The sequence below is a fragment of the Ranitomeya imitator genome, chromosome 1 (assembly GCF_032444005.1).
Source record: "Ranitomeya imitator isolate aRanImi1 chromosome 1, aRanImi1.pri, whole genome shotgun sequence".
In the NCBI taxonomy this organism is placed as follows: domain Eukaryota; kingdom Metazoa; phylum Chordata; class Amphibia; order Anura; family Dendrobatidae; genus Ranitomeya; species Ranitomeya imitator.
Window position 1 is genome coordinate 104,223,563 of NC_091282.1, and position 22,945 is coordinate 104,246,507.

At 49.1% G+C, this 22,945-nt stretch overlaps 1 protein-coding gene across 1 annotated transcript in view; it reads left to right on the forward strand.

The window, feature by feature from the left end:
- CWC27 (CWC27 spliceosome associated cyclophilin) overlaps nucleotides 1-22,945 on the forward strand; it is a 275,764-nt gene that overhangs the window by 23,437 nt on the left and 229,382 nt on the right. Inside the window, exon 3 of the mRNA XM_069749390.1 lies at nucleotides 3,796-3,908. Coding sequence (XP_069605491.1) covers nucleotides 3,796-3,908 — 113 coding nt within the window. The remainder of the gene's footprint in view (nucleotides 1-3,795; nucleotides 3,909-22,945) is intronic.

Genomic DNA, 22,945 nt, shown 5'->3' on the forward strand with positions numbered 1-22,945 from the left:
TAATTCAGTACCACAATGGACATAGAAGTCAGAGCACATACAGTGATCTGACAATAACCCAAAAACATAGAACGAGCTCTGAGACGTGGGAACTCTGCTGACCGCAATCCCTAATCCTCTCCAACCACACTAGAGGCAGCCGTGGATTGCGCCTAACGCTCCCTATGCAACTCGGCACAGCCTGAGAAACTAGCTAGCCTGAAGATAGAAAATAAGCCTACCTTGCCTCAGAGAAATACCCCAAAGGAAAAGGCAGCCCCCACATATAATGACTGTGAGTTAAGATGAAAAGACAAACGTAGAGATAAAATAGATTTAGCAAAGTGAGGCCCGACTTACTAAACAGAGCGAGGATAGGAAAGGTAACTTTGCGGTCAACACAAAACCCTACAAACAACCACGCAAGGGGGCAAAAAGACCCTCCGTACCGAACTAACGGCACGGAGGTACACCCTCTGCGTCCCAGAGCTTCCAGCAAGCAAGAAAAAACAAATAGACAAGCTGGACAGAAAAAAACAGCAAACAAAATAGCAAAGCGGAACTTAGCTATGCAGAGCAGCAGGCCACAGGAACGATCCAGGAGGAAACAGGTCCAATACTAGAACATTGACTGGAGGCCAGGATCAAAGCACTAGGTGGAGTTAAATAGAGCAGCACCTAACGACTTCACCACATCACCTGAGGAAGGAAACTCAGAAGCCCCAGTACCACTCTCCTCCACCAACGGAAGCTCACAGAGAGAATCAGCCAAAGTACCACTTGTGACCACAGGAGGGAGCTCTGCCACAGAATTCACAACAGCTACCTCAGCCTTTGTGCAAGGAGGAACAGGAGGAGCACTGCCAGAGCCCTGCAAAATGACCTCCAGCAGGCCACAAATGTGCATGTGTCTGCACAAACAATTAGAAACCGACTCAATGAGGATGGTCTGACAACCACAGATGGGGGTTGTGCTCACAGCCCAACACCGGCAGGATGCTTGGCAATTGCCACAGAACACCAGGATTGGCAAATTCGCCACTGGCGCCCTGTGCTCTTTACAGATGAAAGCAGGTTCACGCTGAGCACATGTGACAGAGTCTGGAGACACCGTGGAGAGCGATCTGCTGCCTGCAACATCCTTCAGCATGTCCGTTTTGGCAGTGGGTCAGTAATGGTGTGGGGTGGCATTTCTTTGGAGGGCCGCAAAGCCCTCCATGTGCTTGCCAGAGGTAGCCTTAAGGTACAGAGATGAGATCCTCAGACCCCTTGTGAGACCATATGCTGGTGCGGTTGGCTCTGGATTCCTCCTAGTGCAGGACAATGCCAGACCTCATGTGGCTGGAGTGTCAGCAGTTCCTGAAGGCATTGAAGCTATGGACTGGCCTGCCTGTTCCCCAGACCTGAATCCGATAGAACCCATCTGGGTTATCATTTCCCACCAACGTCACGTTGCACCACAGATTGTCCAGGAGTTGGCGGATGCTTTAGTCCTGGTCTGGGAGGAAATCCCTCAGGAGACCATCCGCCGCCTCATCAGGAGCATGCCCAGGCATTGTAGGGGAGGTCATACAGGCACATGGAGGCCACACACACTACTGAGCATCAGTTCCTTGTCTTGAGGCATTTCTACTGAAGTTGGATCAGCCTGTAACTTCGTTTTTTCCACGTTGATTTTGAGCATCATTCCAACTCCAGACCTCCGTGGGATACTAGTTGTGATTTACGTTGATAATTTTTAGGTTTTATTGTTCTCAACACATTCCGCTGTGTAATGATTAAAGATTTACAACTGGAATATTTCATTCAGTGATATCTATGATGTGGTATTTTAGTGTTCCCTTTATTTTTTTGAGCAGTGTAGTATACAGTGTCAGTGTACATATAATACAGTGATCACTAATGACATTATACACAGAACCTCTGTATATACTATACAGAGTATATTGTCAGTGTACAGGTAGCACACTGTCTCTAGCTGAAGTCCTTCATCTTTGCTTTTCTTTTTCATGCAGCAGAGACTGCCATCACTTCTTCCAGCCAGGACTCGTCTGTGCATAAAATAACATAGTTACCTAGAGCACCGCTTCCAGAGCACATTCCCCACTTTCTCCCTTCTACACTACACCTCTGAATACAGATATGCACCCACCATCAATATATAATTGGTTATTATGCAACCCAACATTCTAAATATAAATTATAATCTGCCACTGTGCCCCAAATAACTATACATAGCTACTTTCCCCACCTAGTAAATATATAAATTCATTAGCACCTGTACTTTTTCCCCCAATTCATTACCAGTCACTGCATACTCAACATACCCAACTATGTACCTCTCGCTCCCTCTATTCATTATATTTACATGCCCCTTCTGTCCCAATTCATTGTCATGTCTTCTCTCTCTCCCACCCCACCCTCTATTCATTATCAACTGCTCTCTCCCCACATTCAATATATCATTTACTCCCCCACCCTCAAAATTCATAATTTGCTCTCTCCCCAGATAATCATTTGTTCTCCCTACCACCCACCTTCAATTCAATTGCTGTCCCCATCCGTCACTCTCAATCATTTGCAGTCTCCCGTCCCCTCCCCCACTTCATCATGTGCAGTCCCCTTTAAGCCCCCACTTCATCATGTGCAGTCCCCTTTCCCCACCCCACTTCATGTGCCACCCCTTTAACCCCCCACTTAATCATGTGCAGTCCCATTTAACCCCCCACTTCATCATGCGCAGTCCCCTTTTTTCCCCACCCCACTTCATGTGCAGTCCCCTTTAACCCCCACTTCATCATGTACAGTCCCCTTTAAACCCCCAACTTCATTATGTACAGTTCCCCCCCACCCCCTCCTCCCCCCACCCATTTAATTCATTTTATAAAGAAAACAGTTTTTTATACGTTCCCCAGCAGCACGGCTCTGCTTTCATCGTGTATGCGCCACCGTCGTCACCTGACAGGAAGTACACAGAAGACATATGCACCACCGTCGTCACCTGACAGGAAGTACACAGAAGACGGAGGGAGCAAGCCGGAGCTGCGCAGCTGTCAACGTTACACAGCCGTGTACAACTCCGAGAAAGCTCCCGGGCCCCAGCGACGATGTGTACTCCGCAGCGCGCACCACTTTAATGCAAGATCGGGCCCGGTGAGCAGAAGCGCGTAAGGTGAGCCCCAGACCTGAAGGCCCCTCTGTGTACTGCTGCTCACTGGGCCCCATACAGCAGTAAGGGCAGTAATGCCCTGATGGCGGCCCTGGACATAAAATTGGGTCTATTAAGCTTTTGTCATTTTCAAAAAAATAAAAACAGCGCTGAATGTCAAATGTGATGGAGCTTCTAATGCAGATGTGAACGCTGCCTTATAATGGACTTTCAGAGGAGGGTAAGCCCACAGGAAACATTGTGCCACAGCTTTCAGTTATGAAAGACTACATCCGACTGATCGCTGTAATTGATCACTTTTTTAATGCAAACTAAGAGTTAAAAAAAAAAATATATGATTAAAAAATCTTGACTACAGCTTTGGAAATGCACAGTTCTGGTGGCACCTATTAGTAGTAATACAGAGAGGCCTGAAGGAATGTGGAGATCGGGCAGGGTCACCTGTTGCTAGGCAACTGCCCAAAACTTTATTTTGGTGTCACGTGAATCTTACATAGTGCTTGCGAAATCTGCAGAACCCGAAGGAAAATTGTTTTACTACTTCTTCTACCCTTACAGCAGCGTCCCTTTAATAGCCCGTGCGTCATTGTATAACATTTTTTCATTTTGTTCAAACGGTATTAGATTTTTATTTTTGTGTCTTTTAGGATATTACGATAATACGATATTTCACAGAGTTGTACCCGAATTCATAGTGCAAGGAGGCGATCCCACCGGTACGGGTACAGGAGGGGAATCGATTTATGGGAAACCATTTAGGGTAAGTGTTAATGATTGTGAAGGTTTTTTTTTTTTTTTTAGAAAATTCTGTTCATCGTTGTCCATATTCAGGCAGGATAAGTCTGTACAAATTCTCTCCTTACTGACACTTATCATGCCGGGGTCCTTGTAATGTAGCATAGGGGGACAATCCCGGTGCCGCTGCATGTCCTGAATGAGCAGGTGAGATGGTAGGATCCCAAATTCCCTAACAAACAGGCAATCCCCACATGTATTCAGGGTGTCCAGCAGCCGCAAATCATGCAGCTGTGGCGACGAAAACTAAATCTCTGAGCACGCCAAAATACTCTGAGACCACCCGAGCAACGGGTATACTCGCTCATCACTAATCAGAACAGCAGAACACAAAGGCACAAGACATGCAAACGTCTGACCATTGCCAGACAGCCAAACAGTTCGGCAATCACCCAGAAAGGTGATACCTGTAGAAAGCCCAGCAGATCCGGCCTGATTTGGCTGCGAGGCACTACTAAATTAGCATGGGGATAGTCAGTAGGCCCCAGTCCCTGATTGGGTGGCTGGGCTATCCTATACACAATACTGGCACACACCCGTGCAATCTATTGGGTGGTAGAGCTGTCACTGTGTCCCTAGGACACCACAGCAGATTCGTGGCTCTATGTAGAAACAGGAGGTCAATTTTCCCTGTATGAGTCATGAGTCACGGCAAAATTTTCTGGCAGGGGGAGGATGGTGTAAGAGGGGAATGATAAATGCAGGGACAAAACACTTCCTATTTCTACATAGAGCAGAGAAAAGAGAAGAATTTACTGAGTAGAAAGGCAAAATGAGCAATTGTAAGTGCACAGTGCCAAATAATATGATGATTGCAATTTGTTTCAGAGACAATGGATAAAAAAGTTCAGACAATCTACTTGCTTGAGTGAAAAAAAAAATGATTGAGGAAAAAAGTGTGTTTGTTTAATGTGGCGCACACACGACCGTGTGAACTTAGCCTAAAGGTACCGTCACACTAAGCGACACTGCAGCGATACCGACAATGATCCGGATCGCTGCAGCGTCGCTGTTTGGTCGCTGGAGAGCTGTCACACAGACAGCTCTCCAGCGACCAACTATGCCGGTAACCAGGGTAAACATCGGGTTACTAAGCGCAGGGCCGCGCTTAGTAACCCGATGTTTACCCTGGTTACCATCGTTAAAGTAAAAAAAACAAACACTACATACTTACCTACCGCTGTCTGTCCCCGGCGCTCTGCTTCTCTGCTCTGGCTGTGAGCACAGCGGCCGGAAAGCAGAGCGGTGACGTCACCGCTCTGCTTTCCGGCTGCCCGGCGCTCACAGCCAGGGCAGAGAAGCAGAGCGCCGGGGACAGACAGCGGTAGGTAAGTATGTAGCGTTTGTTTTTTTTTACTTTAACGATGGTAACCAGGGTAAACATCGGGTTACTAAGCGCGGCCCTGTGCTTAGTAACCCGATGTTTACCCTGGTTACCAGCGAAGACATCGCTGAATCGGTGTCACACACGCCGATTCAGCGATGTCAGCGGGAGATCCAGCGACGAAACAAAGTTCTGGACTTTCTGCCCCAACCAGCGATATCACACCAGGGGCCTGATCGCTGCTGCCTGTCACACTGGACGATATCGCTAGCCAGGACGCTGCAACGTCACGGATCGCTAGCGATATCGTCTAGTGTGACGGTACCTTAATAGCTCGTGCAGATGACCGTATTATTGATCCAAGTGCGATCCAACAATACAGCAAATTGCACCGCGGCCAATGTCCATCTATGGGGCCGTGCACATATCCTATCTTTTCCTCAGACAATTAGTCCAAGGAAAACATAGCTGCATGTCGCAGTTTGATCTGATGTACGTCTCGTCCTCGGCCATGCACATCAATGAGTCTGCGCCTGCCCTTATACAGGCTGGCTGTGAGCTCCGTGTGTATTCGCCGTGCTGAGGTCTTCACTTGCTATCATATATCCGTATTAAAAGATGTACATGATCAAATAGTTTACTAGCTTTATAATAGAAATGTATCCATAAAAAGCGGATGCCGCTTGGAAGATCTGTGTGGGAACAAATTTATTTATTTTTTTCTTAACGCTCGCATAGACTTGAATGGGTTAGTCTCATTTGAGAACATGGAAGAAAGAAGTGCATGCTGCGTTTTTCTTTTTTTCCACCAACAGTTGAACCAGTGGAAGAATGGTTCATCTGAATACCTCTATTGAATAACATTGGTCAGTGTGCTGTCTGTGTGCTATCCCATCAAAACCAGACAGCACACGATCGATTTACACATCTCCTTGAGCCCTAACGCTGAGAAGAGGGACTGGGGAGCAAACAAGGCTCATATTCCTGCACATTTATGCCTCCTTTCTGAGTGCACATGTTCCCATAGGGCTATTAAACAGCGGATATAGGGATTATCTGCAGGTAAATGGCATTACAATGCTTCCTGGCCGCCATACTGAAAGTGCAGATACCCGGAGAATATGAACATTTCCTCGCGAGAGCCGCCAGCTTGCAGTCATTGAGGCGTGCCAGTGGTGGCTGTAACCATGCGCCGACCCTTTGACGGCTCACTATGCACAGACGCGCTGCCGATCCGGTTGGAGAGTGATTGCAGCCTCTTTGTATAAGCAAGACGGTGGCTCCAGGGAGGAAATAAAGCCCGAAGATAACGTTTTCATAGCCCGAGGTAACCCCTTTAAATAGCCATGTTCTGTATCTGTTTTTTTCTGCACTTTTATTTTTCGACGCAGGGAAATGACTTCACCTAAATGGAGATTTGTGCTGTGTGCATAATACATTGTTAGCGAATTGTCCCATGTACCTCTTGATGAGATGCAGCGTGAGCCTCATAAATAAGACATTATTTGGTCTCTGGAAATGCGATGGTGCAGTTTGTAATGGGAATACAGAAAGCTCGTTTGCATATCAAAAGGAAGGAACAGAACACTGGTCTCTGAACACCTTGAAAGGAAAGTTTGACAAAGAAGCTTAGAAACAACAACCTGCACATTGTCATGAAGATATACACTTTCTAATATAGCAGCTGTGTGCAGAATGAGGGGGTCTCACCTTTACAAGAGTGAACAGCCGCTAACTAAGGGGTCCATGTGGTGGCTCTCGCTCACGTGGACCCAACATGTCCATGTATTGCAGAGCAAGAACATCAAGTCTGTAAGGTTTTCAAGATCTTGACTGAGAAGATTATTACCTAACCTGACCTGATCGTGTGCTGATCACACAGGGCCACGGCTCATATACACTTCTTCCAGATCTGTCTTTTAATGGAAATGCTGTAGTTGTGCAGGTCTGGAAATAAGCAGTCTTGGTTAAAGTGAACCTGTTAATCTGTAGGCTAATAGTGTTCTGAAACTGCCCAGAGTCTGCACCGAGAGCCCCACTGCCGGGAGGAAATTAACTTTATTCCTCCCGGCAGTGTTAGACATTCAATCACAGCTCTGTGTATAGAGAGCAGCGGCTGACTGACAGCTCACTTATCATTAGATATGGCTATCAGTTAGTACCTGGGGCACAGATACAGCCGTCGCACTCTGAGCACAGAGCGGTGACTGAATCTGTGCCGGTGGTGCCCCTATGTCGGAATGCCGAACTTTGGGGGGAGTAAAGTTCATGTACCACACACCCAGAATAAAGTCCTTTAATTGAAAGAATGACAGACTCCTATAATCAATCTTAATTAAACCATACTTACAGCATCACCCATTCTAGTGAAGCCATTGTCCAGAGAATTAAAATAATAAAAAACAATATTCCTCACCTGTCTGCTGAGAAGATAATAATCCATTTGTCCGACGAGTCCAGCTCAGCTACATCTAGATGGCAATTTGCATGATGTGACCGTACAGCAGGGGTGTCAAACTGCATTCCTCGAGGGCCGCAAACCATGCGTGTTTTTAAGATTTCCTTAGCTTTGCACAAGGTGCTGCAATCATGATGTGTTTAGGTGATTAAATTATCACCTGTGCAATACAAGGAAATCCTGAAAACATGACCTGTTTGCAACCCTTGAGGAATGCAGTTTGACACCCCTGCCGTACAGCCTGTCATCCAGCAGAGACACTGAGCAGCGTCTGTTATCGCTGCTCAGTGTCTTGCGGTGAACTCCTATTACTTATCTGGCATCATTGTGAGCATGAGAAAGTTCTCACGCTACTGGTGCCATCAGAAAGGTCCTGAGAGTTCACAGCCAATGAACTCACTTCACGTAACTGACGTCGGCGGTAGTGCCGTGGGAAATCTAACCGTGCCTGGTCTACTCCGGCATGTCGCTGACAAAATCACCCGTTCCCGAAAAAAAATCTATGTCTGCCAGGGTGCATTTCACTACTGGCACCTGGAAGAGCAAACATGGGCGGGGGCGTTACATCTCCCTGACTGCTTTTAGAGACTAGAAACATAGGGACTGCTGATCAAAAATCAAGCAAAAAAAAGCATTCTGCATAGCAATGGATAAGGTAGAAGAAAGAAAGATGCATGCTGAGAAAGCAGGGAACTCCCACAAATAGAGTAAAAAAATGTATTTATATTTATTTAAATATATATTTATATTTTATTTAAAAAAAAAATTTACTCTATTTTTGGGAGTTCCCTGCTTTTTCTCTGATCGCCCATGACGGCACCACGGAGAGAGGGGATCCGCCCACCAAGGACAGGAAACCTACGGATAAAAAGGCGGTACCACTCTCCTGCATCAGTTGGTTTCCTGTCCTTGATGGGAGACCTACGGACTTACCAGTTCATCGTTGGATCCGGGGCCAACCAGTCCGATTCAGGCAGCTGGGGTCCCTCTGCCTCGGCTAGGGTGGTGACCCGAAGCGCCACCGCTGGGAGCCAGTGGGCCGACAGGGTGTGCGGGGGAGGTGACAAGGAGTTCGCGGTCACCTTCCCAGGTAAGATGCAGCAGCGGCAACATCCAGGGGGGTCCCTCTATGGTTGCGGGAGGTGCAGCGCGACCCTCCCTAAATCAAGCGTCAGTCTGCACACTGCATCGCCATCAGGCGTGCAGGTATTGCGCTACTGGGGCTGCATAGGACCGGGGGTGCCGGTCAGCAGCGCATATCTGCTTCCGGGCGCTGCTTTGCGCAGGCCCGGTATCCAGCTGGGTCTCGCGAGGTCTGCAGAGCGCCGGTATGCGCAGGCGCCGGCGATGCTTCCGGCCGGGCGCTTGGTGCGCTCCGCGCAGGCGCCGGCGTGGCTTCAGCCGGGCGCTTGGTGTGCATTGCGCAGGCGCCGGGGGTGCTTCTGAAGCCGCCGGTATGTTTCGGCGGGGCGCTTGATGCGCACTGCGCAGGCGCCGGTGGGTCTTCCGGTCTGACGGCGCGGATTACCGCTAGAGCGTGTTTTTGAGTCGGATTACTGCGCAGGCGCCGACCGCTCCTCCTATGATCAGTCGCTACTGCGCAGGTGCAGGGAAGCGGCGGGAGGGTTCAAATAGTAGAACCCTCATCCTCTTGGTGGCTCTGCAGTAATAGGCAGGAGCTTCAAGGGGAATAGGAGCGACAACTCAGCCGAGTTCAAGGCACGCAGACCAGCAGCAGTATGAGTGACCCAGCATCACCTCCGCCCGAATCACCTCCACCTGCAGTATCGCCACAGCAGCAGCAGCAAAAAAGGCGGCAGCAGAAAGGGCACCAGGACACCAGCAAAGAACGCCAAAGGTCTCAACACAGTAAGGAGTCCAGTACGGCGTCGGGGAAAAAGCCAGAGGCAGAGAACCCCCAATCGGTATTTATGGGTCCTGGAGGTGGTAAGTGGATCTTCGTGAATGTCAGAGACAGTAAGATTGTTATTTGTCTCTTTTTAGGGGAGGAAAAGCGTAGCTAAAACTAAACACAAAAGTTGCGCCATCTGTAGAGAGGACCTTCCACCTACATGTGATAAAAGACTATGCAATACTTGCATTCAACAAACTGTGTCTGAAAACCTTCCAGGGTTTGCTTCAGATCTTAAGAGCCTAATTAAAGAACAAGTAGAGGACACTTTTAGGTCACTAAAAAGTGGAAAAAAAAGGAGAAAGACCAGGCATAGGTCTCCATCTCCAGCCTCAAAATCTGAAAGTGGTAGTGAGAGTTCAGCGTCCTCCGTCTCCTCCGACTCATCCTCATCATCTACTTCTTCCTCGGGGGGACATAACTGTTTCCCACTAGAGGATACTGATGGCCTCATAAAGGCAGTAAGAAGCACCATGGGGTTGGTAGACTCCCATCCTAAAAAAACAGTACAAGACATTATGTTTGGAGGCCTAGAACAGAAAAAGAGGAGAGCTTTTCCGCTTAACGAAGCAATTGCAGCCCTAATTAAGAAGGAATGGAAAAAGCCCATGAGGAAGACTCTCTTAACTCCAAAAAGGAAATACCCCTTCGAGGAAGAATCGTGCTCCTTTTGGGAGAAGGCCCCGAAATTAGACGTGGCAATTGCTAAAGCCTCAAAGAAATTCGCCCTCCCGTTTGAGGACATGGGGGTTCTGAAGGACCCAATGGACAAAAAGGCAGATGCATTTCTCAAGGGCTCTTGGGAGGCAGCGGGAGGAGGCCTGAAGCCGGCAGTTGCAGCTGCATGCACTTCGCGCTCCCTGATGATCTGGCTGAACCAACTAGAGGGTCAGTTAAAGGGGAAAACTTCCCGGGACTCAATTCTGGATACATTACCCGTAATGAGGGGGGCTGCGGCCTTCCTAGCCGATGCCTCGGCCGACTCCATCAGGCTATCCGCCAGAGCAGCAGTATTTGCTAATGCGGCCAGGCGCGCCCTCTGGCTTAAGAATTGGCCAGGCGACCTACAAACGAAAACGAAACTCTGTACCATCCCCTGTGAAGGGGAGTTTCTGTTTGGGTCAACTCTAGACGACATCTTAGAGAAAGCCGGGGACAAGAAAAAGTCCTTCCCCTCTCTGGGTCTCCCCTCTTATCGGAAGCCCTTTCGGAACAAGAGGTTTTTCCGTAAGAACCCAGGGAAAGGCCAGGGGAAGTGGGACGATAAGAAAAATAAAAATAAAGGATTTATCTTCAATAAAAACCTCAATGACAGCAAGAAACCTCCACAATGAAGGTTCACCCCAGGTGGGAGGGAGATTATCTCTCTTTCTCCCAGCCTGGAAAAAGATCACCTCCAGTCATTGGATCCTAAACATCATAGAATCAGGACTGAGGTTAAAGGTACCGTCACACATAGCGACGCTGCAGCGATACCGACAACGATCCGGATCGCTGCAGCGTCGCTGTTTGGTCGCTGGAGAGCTGTCACACAGACAGCTCTCCAGCGACCAACGATCCCGAGGTCCCCGGTAACCAGGGTAAACATCGGGTAACTAAGCGCAGGGCCGCGCTTAGTAACCCGATGTTTACCCTGGTTACCATCCTAAAAAGTAAAAAAACAAACGCTACATACTTACCTACCGCTGTCTGTCCTCGGCGCTCTGCTTCTCTGGTCTGGCTGTGAGCGCCGGGCAGCCAGAAAGCAGAGCGGTGACGTCACCGCTCTGCATTCCGGCTGACCGACGCTCACAGCCAGAGCAGGAGGAGAGCAGAGCACAGCGCTGGAGGACAGACGGCTGTAGGTAAGTATGTACTGTTTGTTTTTTTTACTTTTAGGATGGTAACCAGGGTAAACATCGGGTTACTAAGCGCGGCCCTGCGCTTAGTTACCCGATGTTTACCCTGGTTACCAGCAAAGACATCGCTGAATCGGTGTCACACACGCCGATTCAGCGATGTCTACGGGGAGTCCAGCGACGAAATAAAGTTCTGGACTTTCTTCCCCGACCAGCGACATCACAGCAGGGGCCTGATCGCTGCTGCCTGTCACACTGGACGATATCGCTAGCGAGGACGCTGCAACGTCACGGATCGCTAGCGATATCGTCTAGTGTGACGGTACCTTAACATTCAAAAGGTACCCTCGTCCCTCCTTCAAGGTAACATCTACCAGATCCTCAGCAGAAGAACAGTTAACTCTAGAAAACGAGATTGTGGGGTTAGTAAAAAAAGGAGTACTCCTAGAAGTTCCCCCTCAAGAAAGAGGGCAAGGGTACTATTCCCCTCTATTCCTGAGGAAAAAACCAGTTGGTTCCTTCAGGACCATTATCAATCTGAAGAATCTAAACAATTACTTAGAGGTTCAAGCATTCAAAATGGAAACGATAAAGTCATCAATCAAAATGCTGTTTCCTCAGTGTTTCATGGTGGTCCTGGACTTGAAGGACGCATATTATCACGTCCCAATACACAAGGATCACCAGAGATTCCTCAGAATGGCAATCCACATCAAGGGAGTCCTAAGACACTTCCAGTTTACAGCTCTTCCATTCGGCCTAGCAATAGCCCCGAGGGTTTTTACAAAGCTGGTCGCGGAGGTAATGGCTCACCTCAGGGAAGAAAACACCCTGATTGTTCCATATCTGGACGATTTCCTGGTGATAGGCTCCTCCCAGCAACATTGCAAGAATCAGCTAGATTTAGTGATTCAATCTCTAAAAAACCTGGGCTGGCTAATAAACCTAGAGAAATCCAAACTGGTGCCTTCTCAGGTTCAGGAGTACCTAGGTCTCACTCTAGACTCCAGAAAAATGGAATGCCGGCTCCCAGAGGGCAAATTACAAAAGATAAAAAGCTTAGCATCAAGAGTACAATCTCTCCCCTCTATAACTCTCCGACAGGGCATGTCACTGTTAGGCTCTATGACCTCTTGCATCCCGGCAGTCCAGTGGGCCCAACTACATTCGAGGGATCTCCAATGGCAGCTACTGTCCGAGCAAATCCGCCTAGGAGAGCATTTAGACGGGCGGTTAACATTGTCTCCTCGCACCAATCTCTCTCTAACTTGGTGGACATTGCAGGAAAATCTTTCCCAGGGAGTTCCATGGGTAATCCCGATATCAAAGGTCCTAACAACGGACGCAAGCCCCTCAGGGTGGGGGGCTCATCTGGGCGACCTTGTAGCTCAGGGCATTTGGTCCCCGTCCCTTGCAAACAATTCCTCCAATATGAAGGAACTCCTGGCAGTGAAATTTGCCCTTCAGGAATTCCTGGGGGTCCTTCAATCTCACCATGTAAGGGTGATGTCGGACAATCAGGTGGTAGTATCGTATATAAACCATCAGGGGGGTACCCGTTCCAAAAGTCTAATGGAAGTGGCCAACTCGATCCTTCAGATAGCCGAAAACAACCTTCTATCCCTGACAAGTCTACACATAAAAGGGATAGACAATTACAAGGCAGACTTCCTCAGTCGTTCCAGCCTAAAACAGGGAGAATGGGAACTAAATCCAGGCATATTTACCCAGATCACTCAGAAATGGGGGGTTCCCAAAATAGATCTCTTCGCGAGCCATTTAAACAAAAAAGTAGCCGCCTTTTGCTCTCTATCTCCCATGGGGAACCCAGTAGCCCTGGATGCTTTCCTGATTTCTTGGGGTCACCATCTGGTCTATGCCTTTCCTCCTCTCATTTTGATTCCAGCAGTGCTGAGGAAGATTCGGGAGGACGGGGCGTTGGTCATCTTAATTGCCCCGTTCTGGCCGAAGAGACCTTGGTTCTCATGGATGAGAAAGATGTCGATATCCGACCCTTGGGTATTGCCAGACCTACAGGATCTGTTGTCACAGGGCCCAATCTATCATCCGCGGGTCAAGAACTTACACTTGACAGCCTGGCTCTTGAGAGGAAAATATTAGAAAGCAGAGGGTTCTCTTCAGGGTTAATTTCAACTCTGTTGAAAAGTAGGAAGCCGGTTACAACAAAACAGTACGGCAAAATATGGAAAAAGTTCCTGTCCGTTTCAGGCGCTAAAATAGGGAAAGAAATTCCTATTAATGCCATTTTAGAGTTCTTGCAAAACGGGTTGGAAATGGGGTTAGCCACCAGTACCCTAAAAGTCCATGTGGCAGCATTAGGTGCTCTATTTAATTTTGACTTGGCTTCAAATAGGTGGGTCTCTAGATTCATTAGGGCGGCAGGAAGATCTAGGCCTCTGCCAGTAAAAGTGGTTCCTCATTGGGACTTAAATTTGGTCCTTAAAGCCCTGACTAGTCCTCCATTTGAACCATTACATGAATCTACAATAAAAACGCTATCCCTCAAGACAGCTCTTTTAGTCGCCCTTACTTCTGCCCGTAGGGTCAGTGACTTGCAGGCCCTTTCAGCCAGGCCTCCTCACACACAATTTCTAGAGGATAGGGTTGTTTTAAAAACAGACCCAGCATATCTCCCGAAAGTGGCTTCAAAATTTCACAGGTCTCAAGAGATATCTCTTCCCTCCTTCTGTCCCAATCCTAAAAATAAGGAGGAACAAAATCTACATACACTAGATGTAAGGAGATGTCTCTTACATTACCTAGAAGTCACTAGAGAGAGTAGGGAGGATTCCTCTCTGTTTGTGTGTTTCCAGGGTCCCCGGAAGGGGAAAAAAGCATCAAAAGCCACCATAGCAAGATGGATCACGGACGCCATCAGCCTAGCATACTCAGCAAGTGGGATGCCCGTTCCCGGGGAGGTTAAAGCTCACTCAACAAGGGCAGTAGCAACTTCCTGGGCGGAGAAGGCCGGAGCTTCCATAGACCAGATATGTAGAGCTGCTACCTGGTCCTCACCATCCACATTCTATAGGCACTATAGATTGGACCTAATCTCCTCTTCAGACCTTACTTTTGGTAAAAGGGTTCTGGAGGCAGTGGTCCCTCCCTGAATGTACTATCTATGTAATTCTCTCCGTGGTGCCGTCATGGGCGATCAGAGAAAAATATAGTTCTTACCGATAACGGTATTTCTCTGAGCCCATGACGGCACCCGTACATTCCCTCCCTTCACTTATGGGTGCACACATGGAAAGAGTGCCATAGTCTATTATAATTTAAAGTCACGCGGTATCTTGTTATGCTAAACAGTTAAAATTTTTACAAATGTCTTAGTAGTCTCCCATCATTATCTATGTAAACAACTGATGCAGGAGAGTGGTACCGCCTTTTTATCCGTAGGTTTCCTGTCCTTGGTGGGCGGATCCCCTCTCTCCGTGGTGCCGTCATGGGCTCAGAGAAATACCGTTATCGGTAAGAACTATATTTTTTATCATGCATCTTTCTTCTACTTTATACATCTCGCTGACTGGGCACAGGGTGACTATGCTGGCTGTGGGGGCAGGAGATCTTTTGCTGCTCCACAAGTCTTGGAATCCTCAAGGCTTGTATCTAACAGTTTCTCCACCGTTTACACCTGTGCCCTCAACCTCTCCCTTAATCAGACGTTCCAACAGTGCAGATAGAATCTCCCTCACCGTCGTACTGCGCAGCCATGGGTCACTGCAATCTGGCAATGTTTAATTTTAATATGCATTGGAGATCGCAGTCACACAGCTTAAGAGTTGTAGACAGGTATCCAGGCTGAGTTAGAGCTACGGCTGTCTCCACTAAACCTGTAGCCAGTGATGGCTGTGTGCGATAATGATGCAAACCTGGTGGCGGCCCTATGCCGTGGCAACCTCTCACACGTGCCTTGCATGGCTCACGTCCTCAACCTGTTGGTACAGCAATTTCTTCTCGACTATCCTGGCCTGGATGGTTGCTGTGTGCTCAACCCCGACAATTGCACCCCACAGGTCATCCACTTGCATTGCTACAGAGGTCTGTTGTCCTACCAGTTAACTGTTTGATTAGCGATGTTCTGACACAGTGAAATTCCACTCTGCACATGTTGCTGTGGCAGCAGCGACGAGCCCTGGGGCAGTTTGCCCTTTTTGCATAGCCTGGGCCAACGCAGTCCGGACTGGGTGCAAATCACTTTTGCGGAGTGGGCACAGGTGAAGGACCTCTGCACCCTTCTGCACAGTTGTGAAATGGCTACTAAGATGGTTAGCACTGACGATGCCATCATCAGCATCATTAATCCGGTCATCTACTTGCTGGAGCACACTTTGAATAGTCTGCGATAGGGATAACAATATCTCAAATTTCCGGGCTGTCGTCGCACAGGCGGGTGCCATGGGAGAGTAAATTACAGCGATCAAGGGGGGCTCATGGTACCAGACAAACTGTTAGTGAAGAACAAATGGAGGAGGAAGAGGTGATGGATGCGCAACAGTCAGGAGATGAAGAGTATAATGATCTGCTCTGTTGTACATGATTGGTGGGAGGGGATGGAAGAAGCCACATTGAGTGTTACCTTGCCACCAACACACCATGGACTTTGACCTGGAAGCACCCGTCACACAAACCCCTTCTTGCTGCACTGTCTTCAACATGGTGTCATATTCTTAGGTTTAGAAATAGTGTTGACTACAGGGTTGCCACTCTGTTAGATCCATGGTACAAGAGTAAATTTAGCCAGATGCTTCCCTCCCTGGAAAGGGATGCACATATGCTGGAGTATCAAACACGCTTGTAGGCAATCTTAAGAGTGGTTTTCCCCAAAGACAGCAGTGAGGCACACAGTGTGCCTCCTAATTTTAGACATCCAACCCCGGGAACATCAGGGCGTCATCGCAAAGAACATTAGCAGTAGCAGCAGTGTAAGTGGCATAAGAAATTTCTTTAACACATTTTATTGACCATCCAATGCACCAGAATAGCAGAGTACAAGTCTGACACGTTGTGAACGACTGGAGAGGATGGTGCAGGAGTATCTGGAGCTCAATATCAATTCCAACGCAGGGGTTTGGACCCTTTTGCATTTTAGTCTTCTAAAATAGAAGAATGGCATGAGGTCCCGTCTCATGTCTTGGAAGTTATGTCATGGCCGTCAGCCAGCATTCTCTCAGAACGTGTCTTCAGCGCTGCTAGTGGTGTCCTGACAGATAAGCGCATCCGCTGTCCTCTGAAAGTGTAGACCTCTTAAGCTGTGTGCACACGTTGCGGTTTTTTAGCGGTTTTTCCCGATAAAAACGCTATAAAACCGCAAAAAAACCCCACATACAATGAGCATCCCATCATTTAGAATGAATTCCGCATGTTTTGTGCACATGATGCGTTTTTTTTCCACGAAAAAAACGCATCGCGGTAAAAAACGCAGCATGTTCATTAATTTTGTGGTTTTTTTTTTGCGGATTTCCCACTACAAAATGCATTGGGAAGTGTCCGGAAAAAACCGCGGCAAAAACGCACGCGGTTTTCTTGCGGATTTCTTGCAGAAAATGTCCGTTTTTTCACAGGAATTTTCTGCATGAATTCCTGAACGTGTGCACATAGCCTTAACTTTCATTAAAAAAAAAAAGTGAAATGAAAAAGTAATGGATCTCCAACAACTTCTGGCTAGTTAGCTTCTCATGAGCTTTGGAAAATAAAGGGGGTTTTGCCAATCATAGCAGCAGAGTTTTGTTTAACAACACACCTAATAAGGATATGTTCACACGTTCCTGATTTCCCTCCTTTTTTTTTCAGGACTAAAAACCGCAGCTCTTGGCAGAAAACGCAGGTCCTTTTTTTGGTGCTTTTTTGATGCGTTTTTTTATGCAGTTTTCTATGCAGAGTCTGTGTGTTTTCTAGGAAGTTTTTTAGGGTTAAAATGGCTGAAAATACCCTAACCCTAACCCTAACCCTACCCCTAACCCTAACCCTACCCCTAACCCTAACCCTAACCCTATTCTAACCTTAGTGGAAAAAAAAAAATTCTTAATTTTTTTATTGTCCCTACCTATGGGGGTGACAAAGGGGGGGGGGGGGGGTCATTTACTATTTTTTTTATTTTGATCACTGAGATAGGTTATATCTCAGTGATCAAAATGCACTTTGGAACGAATCTGCCGGCCGGCAGATTCGGCGGGCGCACTGCGCATGCGCCCGCCATTTTGCAAGATGGCGGCGCCCAGGGAGAAGACGGCCGGACGGACACCGGGAGGCCGGGTAAGTATAAGGGGGGGAGATTAGGGCAGGGGGGGGGGGCGTCGGAGCACGGGGGGGGGTGGCATCGGAGCATGGGGGTGGCATCGGAGCATGGGGGGTGGCATCGGAGCATGGGGGGGTGGGATTGGGGCACAGGGGGCAGCCACACTGCAGCGGTTCTGCACCACAAACCGCAGTAAAGCCCGCAGATATATTTTTCATCTGCGGGTTTTACTGCGGGTTTGACCTCACAATGGAGGTCTATGGGTGCAGAACCGCTGCAGTTCCGCAAAAAGAAGTGACATGGTACTTCTTTTTTACCGCGGCAATTCAGTGCGTCTTTTTTCGCGATTTTCCGCAATGTGGGCACAGCAGTTCCTGTTTTCCATAGGGTACATTGTAATGTACCCTGCATGGAAAACAGCTGCGGACCCGCAGCGTGAAAATCGCGGCGATTCCGCATGAAAAAAAGGATGGTGTGAACATGGCCTAAAGGTTCACTGTAGTGAAAAGTTATACTACTTTTAGAATCCTATCTACAAATTTGGGGGAATGGTCGGGTGGGGGGTGGTAACACCATGTCACTTTCCTCCTGTTTGTATTCTTATAGACTTCATCTGTCCCATCTGTACGCAATTCCACTGAAAAGGCTGAGGCTAGATGGCTGCCTGGCACGGTTCTTTCAAGGGTTGGGCATTGACTTACAGGCTATGTGCACACGTCAGGATTTCTTCCGGATTTTTCCTGAACAAAACCAGACATTTTCTGCAAGAAATCTGCATGCGGATTTTTCATGTTTTTTTTTTCTCCTTCGCCACATTGGGGGACACAGAACCATGGGTGTTATGCTGCTGTCACTAGGAGGCTGACACTAAGTTGAGACTAAAAAAGTTAGCTCCTCCCCTGCAGTATACACCCTCATGCTGGCTTCCAGAGACCCAGTTCAAGCTTAGGCTACTTTCACACTAGCGTCGGCCTGTCGCAGTGCGTCGGGCCAACGTACCGACGCATCCAGTAACAATGCAGCACAACGGGGGCAGCGGATGCATTATTACAACGCATCCCCTGCCCCATTGGGAGTTGCGGGGAGGAGGGGGCGGAGTTCCGGCCGCGCATGCGCGGTCGGAAATGGCGGACGCGACGCACAAAAAACGTTACATGTAACGTTTATTTTTTTGTTCCGACGGTCCGCCACAACACGACGCAACCGTCGCACGTCGCAATGCGTCGCTAATGTTAGTCTATGGGGAAAAAACGCATCCTGCATTGCGACGTGCATCGTACGACGCTAGTGTGAAAGTAGCCTTAGTGTCCGTAGGAGGCACACTGCTATTCAGACCAGAAGTTTTCGGATTTTCTACTTTTTTATTCCTTTTGGACGAAGGGGCGATGGAACCTTTCGAGGCTCTGATCTCCCCGAACCAACAACAGGCGAGCACAGGATAATTACCTCTCCGTATCCTCTCCTGCGACATGGGATGCCACTGTCTGAGCTGATTCTAGGGGCGACGGGCCCCTTCAAGGGCACCGATCTCCCCCCCCCTCTATCAGACGAGCACTGGAATGGTTCCTCCAGTATCCTCTTCTGCAGCCAGGCCATATTGCTGGTCATTTTGCCCTGCCCACCAGGTTTTACCCTCGACTGTTCAGAGGCACTTTTCCATTGTGGCGTCCGTGTAGCCCCCACTGCATCACCACTGTAAAAGTGGATGATGGAAGGAGGCGGACGGTTCCTCTCCACCCCCCTTTTCAGGGGATGGTGGATGGAGGCTCCCCAACCCTGCACCGTCCTAACTACCCCGGGCACAGCTCTGACATCCCATCCCCTTCATATCGGAGTAAGTGCATCGGGAGGGGTCATTTTTTCGGCGGCATATGAGGGCTCCATAGCGGCAGGGTCCCCAAAGAGCTCCACGGCACATTTCCCGGCAGTCCGCGGGTGCGCGCCGGCCGAAGCCATAAATTTAGTCCCCGGCTTCGGCCTTGTGTAGGCCGCAACCCGGTAACCTCCGCCCACCGCTCGCATCATTCCGGCGGCTCCGCCCCCAGTCCTGGCGCTTCTCGCTCATTGCGAGACTACCTCCCAGCTCTCGGCAGCCAGCTTTTTTCCCACTGCAAGCAGCTCTGCCGCCCTATGCACGTGTCGCCCTGGATGCCGATTTACTCAGCACCATCATCTTCAGATTGCGGGACACAGAACCTGGGTAAGGAGACGGCACTAGGTGCTTTCCTGCACCTTTACCCCACATCGCTTCCACTAGCAGTGTTTTTTCACTTATATTGGGGTACATCATGTCGCAGTCAAAGGCTAAAAAGACTACAAAGGTACATACTACCTTTTTCACTGCGTGTACCACCTGCCAGGCTCCTCTCCCACAGCCTCAGAGCTCCCTTCTCTGCTCAGCCTATAATACCCGATGTGCCCAAGAGCCCTCCGCTGCTACCGACCCCAGTGTATCTAACCCCCCTGAGTGGGCCGCGTCACTGTCACAATCCATGGCTTCGCTGGCCAAAGCAATTGAATCCCTCCATGACCCCTCTGGGGAGCGGGGCACTCGTCTACCTGGATTAAGAGACCACTCCATTATAGGGGAATCATTGGCCAGCAGGGGCCGCTCTCACCTGAAGGAGGTACGGACATCCAAAAAACAGATCCCCACTACCTCTCCTGAGCATTCACCACGCCATTCAGCCTCTGGTAGCTCCACTTCTCGCTCTCCCTCTTCAGGGGTTCCCAGCAATCATGACTCCGAGTATGAGTCTGAGGCATCCTTGGACCCGGATTCTCCGGTGTTTCAAGCGACTGTGGATTCCCTCATTGAAGCTGTCAATCATGCGCTAAAGGTTGATGACCCTAATTCGGCTCCGGATCATGCGGTTTCTTTTACAAGAACCAAGCGATCCCATAGGGTGTTCGCCTCTCATCCGGACTTTTTGGAGATAGTCAGGCGACACATGGAGCGACCAGATAAGCGCTTTATGGGTAAAAAGACCCTGGGAACGAAGTATCCCTTTTCCGCAGATCTTGTCAAAGATTGGACGGAACCTCCACTAGTAGATCCTCCGGTATTGCGTTTGGCTACCAAAACGCTTTTGTCTGTACCTGATGATGCTTCAATTAAAAATCCCACAGAACACCAAATAGATTCCATGGCTCGCTCAGTGTATGAGGCCTCAGGTTCCCTTCCTTCGCTGCGGCATGGGTTGCAAAAGCAATGGTTTTCTGGGCAGATGCCCTTGCAAAATCCATTCAGGACCAGGCTCTTCCGTCTGAGGCGGCGGATCTCGCCAAACAAATCGCTATGGCTGGAGACTATGTGATGTACGCGTCTTTAGACGCAGTAGACTGTGCGGCAATTGCTGCCTCAAACGCCGTCACCATTAGAAGAGCACTATGGCTTAGAGAGTGGCGCGCGGATTCTTCTTCTAAAAAGTCTCTGATTTCTCTGTCTTTTCAGAGCTGTCGTCTGTTTGGAGAAAAACTAGACCAGCTTATTTCCGATGCTACAGGAGGGAACAGCAAATTCCTCCTGCAGCACAGGCCTAAAACTACTTTTCATCGTCAGCAACATTTTCGCTTTCGGCCCTTTCGCAGTACCTCTTTCTGGTCCTCCACAGCCTCGTCCAGATCAGAAGGTTCTCCACGTACAGACAGAGACTCTCGGCCCTCATACAGGCCAAATCAGTCCTGGCGAGGTAAGCCTAGGTAACCCAGAACTAGGGTATCCAGGCCCTCCAGATTTCCTTCACAATGACTCGGGGAGTCTTCCGGTCGACACCACCAAAGTAGGCGGACGCCTGCTTCTCTTTCAACATGTCTGGCTTTCCGTCATTCACGACAAATGGGCCAGAGACCTGGTGTCTTCCGGTTACAAAATAGAATTCATCGCCTCCCCTCCAGCTCGGTTTTTTCCCTCTCGTCTTCCAATTTCCGGAGCTCAGTCTCGCGCGCTTCACCGCGCCATCGAGTCTCTCCGCCAAAGCGGGGTCATTGTTCCGGTTCCAGAACACGAGAGATTCAGAGGTTTTTACTCAAACCTCTTCGTCGTTCCAAAAAAGGATGGGACGGTGCACCCTATTTTGGATCTAAAGCTCCTTTAACAAATATGTAAATGTCCGGCATTCCAGGATGGAATCCCTCCGGTCAGTCATCTCCTCTATGGAGAGAGGAGAATTTTTAGCATCAGTAGACATCAAAGATGCTTATCTTCATATCCCAGTCTTCCCGCCACATCAAAGGTTCCTGTGTTTCGCCATCCAAGAGGACCATTTTCAATTCACAGTCTTACTCTTCGGCCTTGACACCGCGCCCAGGGTATTCACCAAGGTCATGGCGGCGGTCATGGCCATTCTTCATTCCTGAGGAGTGGTCGTGTTGCCATACTTAGGACGGACATTTGATCAGGAGGTCGTCTATCAGGCCTGCGAAGCAGGCGTCCGCATTACCTTGGATACCCTTTCACACCGGGGCTGGCTAATCAACTTAGACAAGTCCTCCCCCATTCCATCCCAACGAATCTCCTTTCTAAGCATTATCCTGGACACGTCCAAGGGGCTGGTCCTACTTCCTCGGTCCAAGGCCCAAGCTCTTCAACAGGGAACTCTGACACTTTGTCATCCCTTCCCTCATTCCATTTGTTTTGCCATGAGGATCCTAGAGAAAATGGTGGCCGCAATGGAAGGGGTTCCCTTCGCCCAACTGCATCTCCGTCCCTTACAACAGGCTCTACTGGACAATTGGGACAGGAGTCCCTTATCCCTTGATCGGCCATGTCCTCTGCCCCCGCGGATCAGGCAAGTGCTCAAATGGTGGACTTTGGAGTCATCTCTCAGCCAGGGAAGGTCTTTTCTCCCAATTCACTGGCTGGTGGTAACTACCGACGCCAGTCTCCTCGGTTGGGGAGCGGTATTTCGCCACCACACTGCCCAGGGACGTTGGACGATTCGAGAGTCGAGACTTCCGATAAACATCTTGGAGATTTGAGTGATCAGATTTGCCCTGAGACATTTCCACTTCCTTCTTGTGGGTCACCCAATTCGGATTCAATCAGACAATGTCACAGCTGTGGCGTACATAAACCATCAGGGGGGTACCCGCAGCAGGGCGGCGATGCAGCAAGTCTCTCACATTCTCCGCTGGGCCGAGCACAACCGCTCCACCATTTCTGCAGTGCACATTCCAGGCGTCGAGAAATGGGCGGCGGACTTTCTCAGC